General features: G+C 35.7%; 1 protein-coding gene across 3 annotated transcripts in view; it reads right to left on the bottom strand.

Annotated features, from left to right (window-relative positions):
• Window positions 1-20315, bottom strand: part of PAXIP1 (PAX interacting protein 1) — an 88681-nt gene that overhangs the window by 67963 nt on the left and 403 nt on the right. For 2 of the 3 annotated variants that reach the window (XM_078152621.1, XM_078152627.1), the window contains exons 2-5: window positions 15439-15573; window positions 11683-11726; window positions 8443-8506; window positions 899-1012 (exon numbers count right to left, since the gene is read on the bottom strand). In XM_078152621.1, the coding sequence (XP_078008747.1) occupies window positions 899-1012; window positions 8443-8506; window positions 11683-11726; window positions 15439-15573 (357 nt within the window). Of the gene's footprint in view, window positions 1-898; window positions 1013-8442; window positions 8518-11682; window positions 11727-15438; window positions 15574-19918; window positions 20067-20315 lie in introns of those variants that run through there. The other variant, XM_078152623.1, reaches the window with a different exon arrangement.

Below are 20315 nucleotides of genomic sequence, written 5' to 3'. Positions count from 1 at the left end.
TTTTCTGAAACCACAGGCAGTGGAGTAAGTCTCACCAGTTTCAGAGACAGCAATACCTTTATTAGAGTACAGTGTTCTGCACATATTAAGTGCTAAGTAAATGGTTTTTTTCATTCATTCAATCTATTCATTAAATCCTATATATTCTCCCACATTTTTTTGTCATCATTGGAGAATAAGCAATATAACAAAAAGAACATGCTAAAAAGTCACAATTCTCTAGGATACAGAATCAAGGAAAAGACAATATAATTCATTCCAGGAATACATACAAATCTGTTTCAACTTCATCACAGCAAAATACCTTTTGTGAAAATCACCACAAAGTCATTAATTGAAATTTTAAAAAATATTTTGTTTTACTAAAGATGAACTTTAAAATATCAAAACTCTGAAAAATAAGCTTTTCTTAAATACTGTCAATATTTATAACAGGTTACCTATTACAGATCATTAATAAGAAAATATGAAAACTCCTTTTAATAATCATGTTAGGACCTTTTTAAATGATTCAATAGATAGAACAATTTTTTGTTCATGTGTTGCTAAAAATTGTCTCTCTCACCCCCAGAAGACAATGCATATGTACAATAACTATTTTGAACCAGAGATTTCTAAAGCAGAGATTCACACTAACTAATGAAATACTATAATACATAACTCAAACTACTTAAATTAAAAATGTAAAGATGTAAAAGTAATAACAAAAGCTAAAATGTTTTTGGAAATGTTCAAAATCTCAAAAGTATCAGAGTAACAATTTGAAAAACATGAAAGATGCAAATGCAATCATCAGCTGAGTGTAATGAGCAATCGAAGACAACCTTCAAGAGGAAAAAAAAGTATTTAGGAATACTCAGTGCTATATAAAAAAGGATTGTACATGGAAGACTCTTACCCCCTTTGGTTCTGGTACAATCAAATGAGTACACTTCTTATTGAGGCTCAGCTGGCAATCCCCCCCATAAAACGTAATCAAAGCCCACAGCGCACTTCGGTCTTCAGATGAAATCTAATAGAAAGTTAAAAATAAAACTTTTAGAGCTACGTAATGTACTTTTTCCCTTAGATATTATGCCTTTTTTTTACGTGTTAAAACACTATGAAACATTATCTCTTTCAAAATATACACCTTCCTTCCTTGCTAACCTAAAAAGTAAATAGGAAAATGTTTTCTTGACCATTAATAATGAAAATATTCTAAAAGGGTTTATTTCAATTGGAAGATTCTTTAAATTATATAATCATTCTCAAATTAACTTAACTGAATGATATATTTACAGTTAAATATTAAGTAACCTGCTGCAATAGGCTCTGACAAAAGTATTAATCCAATCTTGTTTGAGAAATTGACAGTAGAAAATAAACAAAGATATTACCTTCTCATACCATATTTACATAACTACCATTGCCTTCACAAAATTAATAAAAATAAATTGAAGCATGAAATGAGTCCTTTAAATGTTTATAAAAAGTATGAGAGTTGATGGAGAAAATATTTAGACCACTAGTGACAAAATGTCAATGAAGGAACAGAAATGAACTGATGGTATATATATTTTTCATAAATCTGAATTCAACTTCCATACTTCTAAAACTTATGTGTAAAATACATATACTTGACTTTCAAAATGAATATAACCACAAATCCACTTGCATAAACATCTTAAATCTAAATATACCTACCTTAACAGTTAAATCATCCACTGAATTTCTCCATATTCTTAAAAACTTGATTTGCTCTTTCCGCTTTTCCAATAATAGCTGTCTTTAAATCTCATTTCTTAATCAAGAAAGCTCATTTTACAACTCCTGGTACTCATGGTAGAATCATTACCATGCAGCAGGAAAATCCTTCTGTCTTATCCTTTTGTTCATATTATTTCATTTAAGTGTTAAATAATTACAAAGAAAAGTACTAATAACAAAATTTAGAAAAAACATACTTAATTGTAACTAATATTCCTTACTCAAAAATCAAGGACTGTCTAGTATTGTTTTTTAATGATTTTAGAAGACAACCTGAATTTAAAATGGTACATTATGCTACAATTTGGCACATCTTATTATACCAACAAAAATAATACATAAATTATGCAATAAATTAATCCTTATTGAACTGAATGTTATCTTTGTGAATTTGCCTTTTGAAAGTGTTATAGATACTACAGAACGTTATATTATGAAGACTTGGACTAAATGACTGGCTAGGTCTAAAAATTTTAACATCCTCATTTTACAAATGGGAAAACTGAGGCCAAGAAAAGGAAACAATTAGCTCAAGGTCATATCACAAGTTATGAGTGGAGCCAGGACTCAAATACACACAAACATATGCCAAATCAAGACTGCATACAGAAAGTCTGAAAATAAAGTAACTACTAGCCTGCAATTTGGATGTCACTTTTGCACCCAAAACATACTTTAAAGGAATTTCTTCATATCGTACACGGTACAATGGAAAGAGTGCTAGCAACCTGAATTCTAGTGTAGCTCTGAACTAGGATATTACCATTAGCTAGCTACTTAATTCTAGCTCTATTACTGATGAGTTCAATTAAATATACACTTATTAAGCCCCTATTTTGTATTGCAAAGCACTATGCTACATGCTGGGAATTCAAAGTCAAAGCTAAAACAGTTCATGTCCATATAGAGCTTATATTCTCCTGGTGATACATAACACATATTCAAATAAGTAAATACATAGTAATGTCAGAAGTAACTGAGCACTAATGGTAGAGTAGGGTGAGGTATAGCAGAACCTTAAAATATTTTTGAATTATACATAGCATATGAGCTGGACCTTAAAGGGAACTAGGGATCTTAATAGGAAGAGATAAGGGAATGTATTCCAAGCATGGAAGGGAGACTGAGCAAAAGCACTGAGAAGGGGCCTGGAGACAGCTCAGTCTGACTCAAGTGTAAAGTGTGTAAAAGGAATAACATTAAGTGCATAAAAGTAGGTGGATTTCAGACTGAACAGGGCTCTAAATGGAAAGTTAAATTTTTATTTTATTCTAGCATCAATAAAGTCACTAAAGATTTTTTTAGCATAAGGATGAAATGATCAGACCTGTACCTTACTAATTATTTTGTCAGAATTGTGGGTTGGAGAGGGAAGAGAGTAAATATTGGGAGGTCAATTAGGGTATTGAAAATAATCCAAGAGAGATAAAGAAGGCTCTAACTAGGGTAGCGGCCATGAGAAATACTCTAAGGGTCATAGAATTAATATGAGTTGGTTACTGATTTAATTGGAGTGGGATATATGGTGTTTCAAAAACCTTAGTGCAGTTTTTAGATTTAACTGTTTAAAATAGCACTACGACTTTGGAGATACCATGTAGTAAAGGATAACTGAGGTTACAAACCTAGGTAAATGGAAGAATGGTGACATCCTCAATGGGAGGGTTAGGAAAAACAACAATGGGATTTATTTTTGTCATGTTGAGTCTGAAATTTCCTGTTGGAGATGCTCAAAAATATCATCAATGTGGGACTGAAGTTCAAGACAGAAGTAAGGGTTGGATATATGGACTTGGGAATCATCTACAAGGAGATAAATTAATCATGGGAACTGTAAGTTCATGTAAGAGTATCAGAAGAGAGTCCTTGAGGGAATCTTAGGGAATATCTACACAGTGAGGAAAAGAATGATGATCCAGCAAAAGACACCGAAAAGAGATCAGATAGGTAGGAAGAAAACCAGGAGAGAGAAGTGCAACAAAAGCAAAAAGAGATCAAGATTGAACAATTAAGAAATCACTGGGGAGTACTGAGTAGCAACATGGTAGGGTTAAGAACCCAGACTGCAAGAGGCTGAAGAGAGAGAACAGCAGAGACAACAAGAGTATTTGAGTTAACATGAGATTCTTTCTAAGGTTTAGCTGTGAGAGAAGAGATAGAGAAAGATAACTTGAGGACATGGTAAGGTCAAGCCAATGGTTTTTTAAGGACAGGGAAACCATATTTTTAAGCAGCAAGGAAAGAGGTGATAGGTAAGAAGAACTGACAAGAGAGGGCATATACTGACTATCAACGTTCCCAAGGCAGCCAAGATGAGACAGGATCAAAAACACAAGGACAGAGTCTCTTCTTAACAAAATAAGGGCAACTGTTTTTTCAAGGTCTGGAATAAAGAGAATAGGGGACAACATGAAAAAGTTATGAAGTACAGAATAGGGGGAAAGGACAGGCAGTCTCTTCTTTTCAGTAAAGTAGGAGGTGAAGCGGTCTGCTGTCAGGGAACAGGCAGGAGGTTGTTTCAGTTTTTCCCTTCAAATTCATCATTCTTTCCTTTATCCCCCCCCCCCAATGTTCTACCCTTGTCCAAGCCTTCAACTTCTCACATTAATTATCTTAGCCTGTCTAAAGCTAATGTCCTCCTCCCTTCAGTTCACCATAAACACCACTACCAAATTAACCTTCATAAAAATATCACTTGTCACTCCTCTACTCAGAAACCTACAATGCCCCTCCCTAAAGTTTATCAGATCAAATTCAGATTCCTCAATCTAATTTTCAAGGTCCTCTATAATCTAACCACTACCTGACCTGACTACTATCTACTACCTCCTTCTAAATCAGTATTGCCTGTCTCCTTTTTCCCACTGTACTCCCCACACACTAGGTTCACAATATTCTCTGTCTGGAACATCTTGGTCCTTCTAGCTCCCAATAATTCCTTTCTCTGGACTTTTGTCATGCATATTGTATGTACCACACACTTTTCATTGTACATTAGGTTATTCTTTCTAAATCATTTAACTCACAAGGATACAAAAGATTTTTTTTTAAAAATACTTTCCAAAGTACCTAACTAGCACAGTCCAGGACACTGGTAGGAAGTCAAGAAACACTTTTTGGTAAAGATACAAAGACACAGGAGGCAGATTTGCTTTTAATCTTCTATAGCTTATTTAAGGTCCTTATCTAGCTTATTATTCAACTCAGCACATTTTAGAACACAACACCACCACACATCACACCAGAATAGAGAAGGCAAAATAATCTATAAACTTTCACTGGGGAGCAAAAAACTGTTCCTTGGGGACCTCCTCCTCTTCCTCTTTTTCCTTCTCCACTTCCCTGGAAGATGTCAAAAATTTCACAGAATGACCCAATTCATATCAACATCCTCGTGGGAGGAGAGGAGAAAGGGAGAAAAGTATTGCCAAACAAACATTCCATTTGTTAGTTGGGGTATGGCCTGATGAACTTGTGATGTGTTTGTCTAAGTATCCATGTGCTTGAATATTTTCCTCCAATTATCCTTAGTGACCCTGTTTCCCCCAACTCCTTGCTGCTTCACTTCTTTTCTCCTGAATTTCTAACATGTTCCTCCCACCAAAAAGCTTCCTTTATTTCTGTTCCTCATAAGCATCATTCAGAACTTACTTCTTACACATACTTCCCTCCATGTCCACCCTATCCATAACATGTCTCATTTACCCCTTCAGCTTTCCCCAGGTTTCTTGCTCTCTTCCTGTATATCTCGGTGAAATCCTAATTCACTGTAAACAAACTGTCTTTTATCCTAGACAAATTTTCATCTATTCTTATTCTTTTAGTACTCAAAATTCACTGAAAGGAAGGTGACATTTCTCACTCCCCTGGGCCACATCCAACTGACAACACTTTTACTGTTTTTTAAGAAAGCCCATTTTATTGTTGGACAACTTAATTATTAGAAAGTTCTTCCTTAAAGCTGATAAGAAACCTGCTTCCCCTATTACTTCTACCCAATGGCCCTAGATCTAACCCCGGGAATAACAAATAATTAGTTTGTTGCTTCTTCTACAAGATACCCTTCAAATATTAAGAGGCAGCTAATAAGTTTCTCCTGAACATTCTCTTCAAGCTAAAATCCCTACTTCACTCAATGAATCTTTATCTGACATGGTTTCTAGACTTTTCACCATCTTCCTCACCTTCTAAAAGCACAACCATTTGTCAATTTCTCTTAAAATGCAGTGTCTAGAATGGAACACACTACTCCAGATGAGGGCACAAACTATAACATGACCATTATTTTTCTAGATCTTGACTGTGTATTTCTAGAAATATGGCCTATAATTACAAAAACTTTTTCTTAACACTTATCATTACATAATACACTAGCCCAGAACCTAGAGCACACTAAACTTCCCAGATCTTCATATGATTATTAAACCATGTCTGGCATATTTTATAATTTTATAAATGATTTTTAAAACAAATGCAAGGCTGAAATTTAGCAGGAATAAATGTATGAAATAAATTATTGTTGGTACAGACCATTCTAATCTATAAAGGCCTGTAAAATAAATATGTAATATAAATATAAAAATAAACATACCAAATACCTATCAAACAAATAGTAAATCCTGACTCTTTGAGGATTTGGTATACATCCTTTCCCCTCAGAGTCTAACACATTAAGAAAACACAAAGTAGATAAATATTTCTTGATTGATATACCTTCAGTTTCTCCATGTCAAACCTCCCATATTAGACTTTTCATCCTGGTCATACTGATCTAACTCCCTGACCCAGACTCCATTAAGTATATTCAATATCAATCTCTCTTCTCTTGACTCATGAACTTCTGAATCTGGAATTTAGAAATCTAATTCACTGCATCAGAAATAACTCAACAAATGCAAAGATTGCATGTCAGTAAAAATACACATTTTATCTATTGTTAATACAATATTCTAAGGTTTTCAAAATGGCCACTTTTAAATATCATCACCTATACAAACGAAAATTACATCAACTTCAACACTTAAAAATTTTTTTCATGTATTAGACAGTCTTTTATTATTAAGGTTAAAATGTCCAGAGACAGGTAGATGGCAAAATGGATACAGCTCTGGCATTGGAGTCAGGAAGGCCTAAGTTCAAATCCAGCCTTAGATACTTGGCACTTACTAGCTGTGTGACCCTGGGCAAGTCACTTAACCCAGACTGTCTTACCAAAAAAGCCCCCCTGAAAAAAAAGCCTCCAAATTTAGTATTCTGTAGGTTGGAAAAAAAAAAATCCAAAAAACCAGTATATACTAGTGAAACTGCAAACTGATGGGATTTTTTCCAAAACAAACTGAAAACACACCAGAGTTAAAAAAAAAAAATAATCATACCAGACTCTTAAGAGCATAAAAGGAAACAAAACAATATATACACAGATTACAATATGAAAGTGGAAATACATACACAAATATAGATAAATGGACAAAGCAAAATGAAGGGGACACAGACTAATAAGGTGTTACAGACATTTTAAATGTTGATATAATCCTATATCCACCTATTTAGTGCTGGAAAAGGCTTTAGAAATCATCTCGTCCAATTCATTCATTTAAAAGATGAGGAAACCAAAGGTCAGGCAGGTTAAGTGGCTGCCAGGCTCCAAAGAGAATACAGACAAGATTTAAACCCAAGTACTCAACTGCAAAATGAAAATAGCTCACATATTTTGTTGCTTAAAATTTTGTTGTTTATAAGAAAATGAAATTGTCTCATGGATTAAAGACTCTCCTCCCCTCCCCAAGTAACTGATTATGTGTGGATCAGGGATATTATCTGTATTTTTAAAATTAATGTTCTCAGGATCTACATGAAGTGGGGGGGAGGGGAGAGGCAAGGGGGAAGAGGAAGGATTCCATCTTTTAAAAGAACTTCAGGTATTTAGAACAAAATTTTCAAATCACACTAACAGTAACTAAATTTACTCCTGCCTGGACTTAAGAATTTCTTTTTATTCATTTCTTTTAACATAAGCTAGACAAATATAAGGAGCTGAGTATGATCAGTAACCAAACCTATTTTTTGATTTTTTTTTTTTTGGACAATTGGGGTTAAGTGACTTGCTCAGGGTCACACAGCTAGTAAGTGTCAAGTGTTTGGTCTGAGGCCAGATTTGAACTCAGGTCCTCCTGACTTCAGGGCCGGTGCTCTATCCACTGTGCCACCTAGCTGCCCCCCAAAACCTATTTTTTATAGACCCCAATCTCATTACAAAATAAAGATGAAAAGTCCAAATTCTATTCCCAGCTCTTCTGTATTTATTAAACACTATCATAAAAATATTTTCAGAATAACAAGGTGAGAGTTAGGACTAGGACTAAAAAGTTCCCCTAAATTCCAAATGACTGTCTCTATAGCCTGAATTATGCATCACTTTCAAATAATCAATAATAAATTTATCTATTCAGTTACTTAGCCTAGAATAATCCCCATCTAAAAAAACCTTTACACCCAGCAAAAATAAATTTGATGCTAAAAATAACCATTTATTCATGACTTAAAATGTTTAGCAAATCTATATTAAATATTCAATTTAATACCTTCCCTAAAATTTTTTGGATTTTTATTATCCCAAACATGTAAAAAAAAAATCCTCAGAAATGTGTGAAATTAGGATTATAAGTTATCATAACCATTCAAAATGATGCTTACCTGAGAAAGGCAGGCAGTGACTCCAAAAAAGATCTGACAAGACTCTGGAGAAAAACCATTCACTCTGGATAACAGCTATTAAGATTAACAATGCAACAAAACCATTGTATATTGAGAATCTCAAGCATCCAATGTTTGAATATTTTTTCCTTCCCCTTTCAAAAACAAATCATCCCTAAAATGTCTTTATGGAAGAAATAGGTTGAAGGTGAACCAAGAGGAGTATTCAGCTACAGTGGACTCAAGTGCTAGAGTAAATAAAAATGAGAAAGATAAGAGCAGAATCTTGTACAGTAAAGAGAAAGTAGAAAGTGGAGGTAGGTGGGGAAGGGGGCAGACCTAAGATTCCCTCATTTTATGAGCTAATTAAATTAGCTGTAATGCAAATAACAAAAACTGAACCACTTTCCTATCTGCCATAAAAATTGAATTACATAGCCACGGGAATAAATTTAATACCCACATACACGCATAAATAAGCACACACTTACTTTTTCAAACCTGAGGCTGTGGCAATTTTTTAAAGGACATGTTAAATGGAAATGATTTTGAGGTGGGGACCAAAAATATTCCTATTCATATAGTTTAGTAAAAAGGGCATTGGACTACAAACCAAGACACCATTATTCTGAAATCTACCATTAAATAGCTGTGTGACTTTTGAGTGTCACATGACTCATTTCCTAATATACAAATTGAAGAGGGTGAACTAAACCTCTAAGATACCTCCCTAAAATTCTACTCAAGAAAAATTAATTGCTTTTCAAAATAATGTTGTCTCTCTAATTTTAAAAGGACAATTTTTGAAATGTATCCTCTTTCACCAAGGAGAAAAGTAACTAACCCTTACTTTGATATAGACAGACAAGAAACAAGATTGAGATTTTAGGCTCTTCTGTTTCAATTTCTAGACCTCTTATGAAAAAGCAGTAGGTCCCGAAGGAAAGACATACAGCTTTGAACAATTCCATTCCTGGCTGAAGTGACTTTTGTAGTACTGAAACTGATACCTTCTAGTTCCATATACCAAAGATCTGATCCCTACAATATAGCAGTTCAAGAGATTTTTTTTTTCCTTCCACCGATTCAGAAATCAAAGGAGTCTAAATACTATCACAAGCAAGCCCTGGAGCGCCTTGGCACAGCAAATAGTCTGGAGATCTCCTCTTTACTTTGTCAAGAGTCTCCATGAGAAATAGAACCATTACTGAAATTGGCTCAAGGAAAATAACTTATTAGCCCAAATGATTTCTGGATAACTAAAAAAAAAAAAAAAAGAGGCACAGGCCACTACAACACTTCCAAACAAAGACTCTCTCTAGTGATTCTTTAAGCCACATAATTATAAAATCTTTCTACAGAAAGAATCTTGAAAAGAGGACCATACCAACTGCTTCACTTCATAGAAGTGAAGTCTAATCCACACATAAATGGTCCAATCACAACTACATACTTGCTGTCTCTCAAACACAATGCTCAATTTCATCTTAGTGCTTACATTATTAATGCCATGCCTGGAACGTTATCTTACCTTGCCTCTGCTCCTTAGAATACCTACTTTCCTTCAAGAGCCACCTATTTACCAAATGTATATTTACCAAAATGCTAGCATCTCTATTGCCTTGTCATTTTGTCACCCACCTCTGAATTCTTGAGGGCAAAGACAGTTTGACTTTTCTCTTTGTACTCCTAGCTCTGAACACAGCAAGTGCCTGTTAATCGCCCACTGCCATATAGTTAACCAGTGGCAAATCAAGGGTTAGGATCTTCATTCCTGGACTGGAGTTCTCTTACTATGCTTCCTATCTGGGCACAATGACATTAAGAAGTATTGCTTTCAAGGATGTGTTTGCTTTGCCAATCTTAAATTACCGGATCATGGACTTGGAGCTAGAATGGACCTCTAAGACTATCAAGTTCAATCCCTTCACTTTCCAGATGATGAAACTGGACTTGCCCAGAGTTACAAAGCTACTAAGTATCTCAGGGCACATTTGAATTCAGGCTTTCCTGATTCCAAGTCCAGTGGAGTATATACCATATATATATCTAGGACATAAAGCTGCCTCTCAAAAGTTCTGTAAAAATTATTTACACACGTAAGTTAACTCTGTGATACCACAGTGAACTACAGAATGCATTTAAATGAGCCGTCTGGCACATTTCTAAAATGAGAGAGTTAGACTCCAAGATCACTAAGCTTCCTTTAAGCTCTAAAAGTCTATGATCTATGATTTGAGGAAGGCACAATCTTTCTCAGACTCATTTCCCTCATCTCCATCATGGAGAGGATACTAAAGTCTTAAAAATGGTGGGAGATGGTAGATCAGATGATCTCTTTAAACTCCTTCTAGTTAAGCATCTTTGACTTTATGTCTTCTGTACTTCTTTCAAACAATCTTTTCTATAACTTATTTTGCTTTGTGGAAATTTTCATATAGTAGATTTTCTTTTAAGGATATTCATGTAGTAAAAAAGGAAGTATCAAGAACAGATTTATAAACAGATCAGGGGTAGATACAAGGAAGCAGTGGGATCAGGATCACAACAAAGATTAGGAACAGGAGAGAGAAGTAGGAACTAACTGAATTAAGAAGCAAAACATGATACTAAAGGAAGCTAAATCTGGACACTCATGTAAGGACAGGAGGCAATAGACTGAAGATTTGGTTCCCTTTTAAGCAAAAGAAGAGGTATGTTGAAAATTACATAGCAAGAACTAGAAACATCATTGGGAATTCTGTAGGAAATATTAACAAAATCCATTTTTACTGTAAAAAAAGATAACACCAATACCAGCTTCCATGTTATAAGACACGAGAAAAGTTAGCTGAAATTCTTTCAAAACTATGGAAGAAATGATAGACAAAATTTTAGCATTTAAATCACTACTGTGAATCTTTTGGCTAATATAACTAAAAGGTGACACATAATAAAATAGAACATATCCCCCAAATCCAGCTTCAACTATTTTTCACCTTCTCTACCCCAACCTAATCTTCCATAAAAGCTATAAATAATCAGTGATCTAATTTCATTTTGTTTCCTTTTGTCTCCTACTTAAGTTAGTGGTGACCACTAAGCAACTACTATTCACATGGGATGTGTAATACAGGAGATGGAGTGGAAAAGTGGAAGTTAATTCCAAACTAAAGAGTCTGTCTACCTGTGGCTATTAATCAAGAATTTATTATAATCTTGATTTCAATATGTTTACTCCATTGTCCCCTAAAAGGATACGGCAGAAGAGCTCCACATCGAACAGATAAAATCACCCAGGAAGGCTAAAAGACAAAAAACACAAAAGAAAAATTAATATAGTTAAAATCTTTTTGTAATTTATAACAAAAATAAAATCTTACATGTCACTAATATCTTTCTTTGAGGAAACACTTTATAATAATTATATAATATCCAGTGTATGTTGTATGTGCACAACTAGCAGAAAGGTCATATTCAAAAAGCAGTTTTTAATGGCACATTGTTGACCAGGGAGCATATTTAAGTCAGATTTCACAAAGGTTTTTTCAAAGATTTCCCATTTGTTTCTTGACAATTGATCAATTCTCTTTGGTCTCTTTCAGGTCTGACTAGGCCCTCAACTGGGCCTTCACTGCTGCTCAACAATCCTTTGCCAATTGATAACCTACCACATTCCACATAGAGTGTTCTAAACTATCTCCCCTTAAGTCCCCTATATTACTACCTCCCTTTCCCTTTAAGTAGAGGGCCTTATCTCACACTTCAACAACAACAATAAAATTCTCTGAATTTTAACCCTTTCTTTCTTCTCTGGGAGCCTTCTCCTTTAATCATACCTTCCTTCTCTCTGGGACAACAGAAACTGTTGGCCCTAGAGTAAGGAAGACTTGAGTTCAAATCTGGCCTCAGACATTTACTAGCAGTGGGCCCTTGGCAAGTCACTTAACCCTGTTTGCCTCAGTTTCCTCATCTATAAAATGAGCTGAAGAAGGAAATGACAAACCACTCCAGAATCTTTGGCAAGAAAACTCCAAATGGGGTCATGAAGAGTCAGACACAACTGACTAAAGAACAAAGAACTCTCTCTCTCATCTTCAACTTCTCTTATCCACTGCCAAAGTGATATTCAGAAAGTACACATCCAACCACATCATACCTCTGCTCAATAAACTGCATTGGTTCCTTATTACTTCTAATATAAAATATAAACTCTTCTATTTGGTATTTAAAGTTCTTCATTATCTGGCTGCAATCTATCTTTCTTTATGCCCTCCAGTCTGGAATGCCCTCCTCCTCACCTCCACCCCTTAGAATCCCTAATCTCCTTTGAAGCTCAGTTCAAGAGTCACTCTAGGAGAGGCCTTTCCTGATTCCCACCCACCCCTAGCTGTGGGTGCTTCCCCTCTAAAAGTTCTCCAGTACTGGTTTTATATGCACTTATTTATGCATGTGATGTCGCTCAATAGAATGTAAGCTATCAAAAGAAGGAAAGAAAGAAGTATTTAGATAGCACCTGGTAGGCAGTGTGTTAAGTGCTTTACAAACATCAAAAGGCAGGAAATTTTCATTTTTGTCTTTCTATCCCCCAGTACCTGACACACAGTAGGAACTTTATAAAAGTTGGTTGATCCTAATTGGACTAAAAATAATTAAGGGCCTACTAGCTGAAAGCAACAGAGGATACGAAGACAAAACAGGAAATTATACCTCTCCTCAAAGAGGTTTTAGAGTAAGAAACTTGTCACCAGAAACTATGATGTATATGGAAAATAATATTTGATGTCCAACTACATGCTATTGTAGTTTTCACCATCACTTTATAAGCATAGTACAATTTCCCCACAACGCAGCTATCCTTCACAGGTTAAAAACAAATAGCTTTACCAAAAAAGAAAGCTGTACTTTATGTACTTGAATTATGGAAGGGGAGAAAAAATATGACAAGTAGCATGAAAGGCTGAGTTACAGCAGGATAAAAAGTAGGAGGGATAAAACTAGCTGGTAGAAATCTTGGAAGATAAAGTACAAAAGTTTTAAGTTTATAGAATCAAATATAAATTACACAAATGATTATTAAGTAAAAAATATTTCTTTGTTGACTTAACTTTAAAACACTGTTTACTAAGTTATAAAAAATAGTGCCTTCAACTTAAAACTTTTCAGTAACTTAAGCACAAAGCAAAAATTAATGTCATAAGTTTTACTATTTTTCAAGTAGTTTCATATCCTCACATTTTATCTTCATGACCAAATACCTGTTATCATAATTCCTACTCTACAAACTAGTACTAGAACCCAGAGCTTAGAAATCTTTCCATTAAACTGTGATGGTATATGTCAATCAACTTGAATAACCATTTACTAAGCATGGTACTGGGCTAAGTGCTGGGGATCCAAAAAAAAAGCAAAAACAGTCCTGCCTTCAAGGGGCTCACATTCTTAGAGAGAAAGCATACTAACAACTATGTATATACAAGTTTATTCACAGTATAAATAGAAGACAACAAAAAATACCAGGTATGGTCCCAGAAAGATAGTGTAAATCAAATGAAGACAGAAAGAAAGCTACTAGCCTAAAACAATTTAAAAACAGCTATTCTATAATTGTTATTCAAAGAACCCTGCAAAATAACAAAGGTAAGAACATTTATAAAACCATCAGGATAAGCACTGTAGGTCCTTAATAAATGTTTATTAGCTGACTTAATATACCACAGACAAAAAAAAAAGCTAGTCAATTCTCAGTTATCTGTGTCAATGGGCCACACAGACTACAGATAATGAAAAACCATAAGCTACTTCTACCTGCTAAAAGCATGGGCAATGACTCTAAACCAAATTCTCAATATTACAACTCATTCCCAAGGAACTCTTATCATAAACTAAGTCATGAAGCAAATCATGCCTATGTTAAGCATATCTCACCAATCTCAAGGTCAAACCTGTGATGCCAAAACCAGATAGGGTACAGAGTGCTTTTCTGCCCATCCCTCAAATTAGGATTATTTCCCTCTTATCCCATTATCCTGATTCAGTCAAAAAGAAGGCAGACTAAATATAGGCTAAGATTCCTTTCCTTCCACCTACAGTCTAGGAGATAGCCTCCTTTCTAGCAGTAAAGCACTATGCCCATGGAAACAAAGATATGCTTTATGATATAATTTCAAAATATCCAAACTGGTTCTGGATTGTAGGTTCACTTTCCACTACGAATTTCCTCGTGGGGGGGGGAGGGAAGAAAAGCTGAACCAAATGAAATTTTCAGCTTGGTTCAGCTGCAAAGGATAAGAGTTATTTTTATTTTCTCATCTAAAAGTGATTTAGAAAGTAGGTTTCTTTGCAGTTCACCAAGAATTTCATGAAAAGATGGAACTCCATGAGGCCAGGGACGGCATCCTATTTAACTTCCGCATCTGTCCTATTGCAGAGCATAATGTCCTGCACAAAGCCAAGATGGTTAAATTGGGCTCTAGACTTGAAATTCAATAGTTGGTTTGTTTGTTTTTTTATTAGCCACAGGCTTGAATCCCACTCCAACATGTTAAAGAGGCAGCATATTATAATGAAAGGTGCCCTTCCGGAAGGTCAGGCCACCTGAGTTTAAACCCTGTTTCTAATACTTACTGCCTGTGTTCTTTCTCTTCTCTATAAAATGTGAATATCCACAACCACATAATTCATGATGTTGTTTTAAAAAAAACTATACAAATTTAAGTTATTATTATTAAACATCTATTGAAGTGGAGTGAAACTATGACATGGCAACTTCAGGGCTCCCTAAACTTATATATAATCTACAATGAAGGTAACCAGTAGTTCACTGTAGCAAGTTAGTGATCTTGCCTCCATCTAGCAGAATTTGGTATACCGCCTCATTCACTGTCCACCAGAGTTTAATTACCGAAAACGCGTCACATATAAGGTTGGTCCTATTACAAGGACGCTGAAAAGAATAATATATGTCTAAATTATTCAACAGTAAAATAAATATAAAAAATTGGATTTACTATTCACCTTTACTACAGGGAGATCAAAGACCTCTCGAGCTTCTCCAACCTCTGGATTGTCCCCATCTTCGGAAATTATATGTGAAGCTAGTGCATTATAGGAAACTTCCTTAGCTTTTCCTGCTTTCAAAAACTGGATAACCTAGAAAAAGAATATATGCACTGAAATAAAGCAGCACATTTCATTCTTCACTTGAATAAATCATGACAGTAGTCTCAACTCTAACTTTATAATAAATGTATACCTTGAATATTTTCCACTGTACTAATAAAATTTTATTCCTAGTCCTATTGACAATAAAACCCTTTTTCTAAATAAGAATCAGCAAATTTGAGAGTCATACAAAACATGAAAGTAGGCCCCATTTTACAACAGAGCTTATTTTACTAGCTAACAAGATGAACCTGTTAGGTATTAGATTTTATAACCCACAAATCATTAGACATCAATTACACTCAATAAATGGTTAAAGAAGGAAAGGAGAGAAATAATTAAAGTTCTCTGAAGATCTGTTTTTACATCCATCCCCCTCAGCACCTAGCACAGTGCCTAGCACCCTGTAGGTGCTTCATGAATGCTTGTTTGATTGATGGAGCAGTCACTTCTATAGGACCCCATTTTCAATGTACTGTATTAGACTATCTGCTTAGTAGCTTCAAGTCCAAACTCCTGTGATCACTGATTTAGAGCTGGAAGGAGTATTTAAAGTCATGTAGTCCACTCTCTCATTCTACAAATGAGAAAACTGAGGTCAAGACTGGCTGGCCCTACTTCACAACAGCAGCAGTAGAAACAGAATTTGAATCCAGGTCCAGCATTTTTTCCAGCGCTCCATGCTATCTCCTGATTATTCAGTTCCAAATTTCTATAGCACACTGGGACCTCCATGACAGAATTCTGTAATAAGTGTTTCTTCTTGAGTCTCATTCAAGGGAATTCAGTTATTTTATTGTCAAATTAAAAACCTTTAAGGAGAACAAGGTGTGTACACACACACACACACACACACACACAACCACACACACACACACACACTTCCATTTGTATAGTTTCTGAAAATATTAAGGTCATTTAGGCTGAAAAAAAAACCATTTCCTATAAATGATTTTAATACTTTGCTATGAATTTAATCTCAATCCTTGAATGCCATGCTCTTCCACGAAGCCTTTCCCTGATCATTCTAGTCCCATACTACCTCTTCTAAATCCAAAATCATAAATGTAGCACTCAATGAAAAAAAAAATGTAACAAGCCAGTATGTGACCATTATTCAACTCTTGCACTGTCAATTCTTCACATTATCACATTACCTCTCCAACTAGATTTCAAAAGTCTTAATAGTATGATCTGTGTGATAAACTTCCCCCACATAAGTACTCCATACATTTGTTGAATGAAAACTACAATATCTGGATTCTTAGCACTTTATTTCATGTGTACAAAACATTGCCCCCTACCCCATAGGTAAAAAATATACCACATATAGAGCATATTCTTTTGAAGTAATTACAATTTCTAGGAACTCCAAATAATTACTATTTATAATTAACTATAGACAGTTTTCATAATCACCATTTATAATTAAGAAAAGATGATTTTACAACTTGCTAAGATTTATAGGTGTAATTTTTATTAAGCTATGGCACATAAACTTTTAATCTTAGATGGTAATAGACAACTTTGGGAAGGCCACAAAATAGAAATCTATTCCTTTACATGATACTTGTAATGTCAATACTCAAAATATTAATCAATGTGTGGGTGTGTATGTATGTGTGTATGCATATGTACGTATGTGTGTACTACAGATCTAGAATCTCAGAGATATGATCCAACTCCTATCTGATATATGAATACTGTCTCTACAATATCTTCAACAAGTAGTTATTAGGCTAACATTTAGATGACCTCCAGTGGTAGGACCTTAACTACTGCTAGAGTAGATCCTTCCACTTTCGGACAGCCATAATCATTAAAAAATTCTTCAAAATGACCTGAAATTTGCTTTCTACAGCTGTGCAGAATGAACATTCTAACAGAATGAATTTCTACAAGTCAACCCTTCAAATATCTGAAGACAAGCAATTATAGCCCAAGTTTTTCTCTGGGCCATCTTTAACTCTAATTAATCTATGACAATTTTTAGTGCTCTCATCATCTTCGTTGCCCTTGTATGTCCAGTATGTCAACATCCTTCCTAAAATGTAGTATTAAGATCAAAACAAAGCACTTTAACTGTGGTCAGACAGTTCTATGGGTTTATTACCTTCTTCAATTCAATTCAAAATTGTATTTATCCCTGTTATACACAAGGTACAGTGTCCAGATGAGGACAATTTATTATTTCTAAATTCCACCTCAAATCTCATGAGCACCAACTTTCAAATCAGAAGTTATCACACATTTTCTCCACACTCCAAATGTGGAAATGTGTTTTGTTTGACTATGTTTAGTTGTTTTTGTTTTCCTGTGAGGTGGGGGGACAAGGAATGTAGGAGGAAAAAAATAAATACCTGACAATTGAAAAAAAAATTTAATTAAAAAAATCTAAGTTAGCAACCTCACTGAAACCAAGAAAACAGAGGAACGTCTAAAAATTAAAGTTACATAAGGTCATATGAAATCTTCCAAAGGTTTAACCAGACTTTAGGATCACAGATTTAGAGGTAGATTATCTAATCTAACCTCATTTTATGGATGAAGAATGAGGCCAAAGAGAAGTAATTTGCCCATGAAGTCTAACTCCAAATACAGTATTCTTTTCCACTGCACCACCATGCTTCCTTAATGTGCTTTTAAAATAAATGTGAAAGTTCTAATAAAAGTAACAAGATGAAAACAATCACTACTATACTTGTAATGACAAAGAAAGTACATGATAAAGTTTTCCCTACCCTTTCTGAAAGATTCCTATCAAAAGTACTTACTAAATTTCCCTTAAGTTTTATTTTTTAAATATTCTATTTTTTCCTCTTTCCTGTGGCATTCCATATGGTACTTTTCACCCCCACATTTATTTTGGCATGAGATATAGTGATATATGATTGTATTTACAGGCATTACATACATATTTAATAATTTTTATAATTCTATCCAATCTTTAAACTTGAAGTATTAATCTGCAATTTTAAGAAGTTAATGATACGAAGAAACTACAAAAGACAAAACACAAGCATACTGAATCTACTTCATAAGCTAAAGTTAAAAAAAAAGATAAAGTCAAATTAATTGACGAATTCTTCATCCAAGAGTAAACTGCTACAAGAGGTTATGATAGAAACATAATTATCACTAAAATATAACCATCAGTCATTCCAACAACTCTCCCTTTTTCTTCCTTTCCAATTCTCTTTCAGTAACTATGCACCCTTCATCTAAATGGTTTTAACTGTAAAGTCCTTGAAGTTAAGTCTTATCTTTTCCTTTACACCAAAGATATCTATACAAAATAAATTGCAAAAAAAAATTTATTTCAAGAAATGAGGGAACAAAATTGGAAGAGATCACATGACATCTGGTACAGCCTCATCATGACCTTTTAACAATAAGGGTAAATTATTTAGAAAACTGGGTAATAATTCAATTTCCCTATGTATGGAATAAAACTCCAATAACCATCTATTTAGTGATAAGCTGGTGGTGTTAAATTTTGAGTATTTTCCTAAAACTTCTTAACTGGACCATAACATTTATTTCTAAAAAAAAAACCTGTTTATAAAGAAACCTATAATACTAAAATCCAAAGAAAGTAGCTTTTTTTTTTCTGGCCATCTGACAGCCGCTAATTATCTGTAAAATCTGGTTCATAGCTTTTAAGCAAGAAAATACATCCAAATTCATTTTAGCTGGCTAAATTATGGCTACAGGGGCATACATACACACATATATCTACATGGACAAAACACATACATCCTATCTTTATAAAGGCACCTATAGATTTGACATTAGCTTGTAAGCTCCTTGAGAGCAGGGACCGTTTTCTCCCTTTCTTTGTACACTTTAGCAGAGTGCCCCCACACTGTAGGAGCTAGATAAAAGGTAGCAGACAAGACTGACAGCAGTGCCTAGAGAAGGTCCTTAACCTTTCTTTGTCATGGACCTCCTGATAGTCAGGTAAAGAGACTATTTTTAGAAAAATAAAATACACAGGGTTACCAAAAAGGCCGACTGTATTGAAATAGTTACCATTAAAAAAAAAAGTTCCCAGCCTTCAGGTGAAGAACCTTCTGCCCTGGGGAAAGCTCCCGGCCTAGCGCAAACCCGTGCTCCCACTTGTAGATTGTGCCCGAGTCAGGACCATCGCCAGGCCGGTGACCCCCGTCCCTCCCTCAGTCCGCCCCGACCCCGAGGCCGTCCAGACAGCCGCCCGAGCCGCACGGCCCGCTTGAGAAGGACGAGGCTCCTCCGATCGGGAATCCCGGGCATCCCCACACAGATTTCACAGAAGTACGAAGCAGGTGCGCACTAAGGCAGGAGAGCTACTCACTATCGAGCAAAGCGCCGGGTTCCCCCGTCAAAGCGCGACGTCAGGCGGCAGCCGGGGACAGCTAGGCCCGAGCTCCCCTGCCCGCTCCAAGAGGCGCGGCAGCCCCGCTAAACAACCCCCGGGCCCGAGGCGGCTGCTGCGCAGAAGCCGCCGCCGCCGCCTCCACCAGTCAGGGAGAGCCGGCTCGCCCCCAAACGCTCCTGTTCTCTTCCCCGAGTTGGGCAGTCCACGGCGCCAGCGTGACCCCGTCCGCTCCCCTCCTCCTCCTTCTTCAGCGCCTCCTCCTCCTCCTCCGAGCCCCCGAGCCGGCGGCGAGAGAACCTCGCCTCGTCCACAGCACGCTCCCCCCGCCCGGCCGCCGGCGAGCGCGGAGCAGGCGCGAGCCCGGCCCTCGCGC

This window comes from Phascolarctos cinereus, unplaced genomic scaffold (genome assembly GCF_003287225.1).
Source record: "Phascolarctos cinereus isolate Bilbo 61053 unplaced genomic scaffold, phaCin_HiC Scaffold_1;HRSCAF=81, whole genome shotgun sequence".
In the NCBI taxonomy this organism is placed as follows: Eukaryota; Metazoa; Chordata; class Mammalia; order Diprotodontia; family Phascolarctidae; genus Phascolarctos; species Phascolarctos cinereus.
This window is presented reverse-complemented; position numbering and strand designations above follow the sequence as displayed.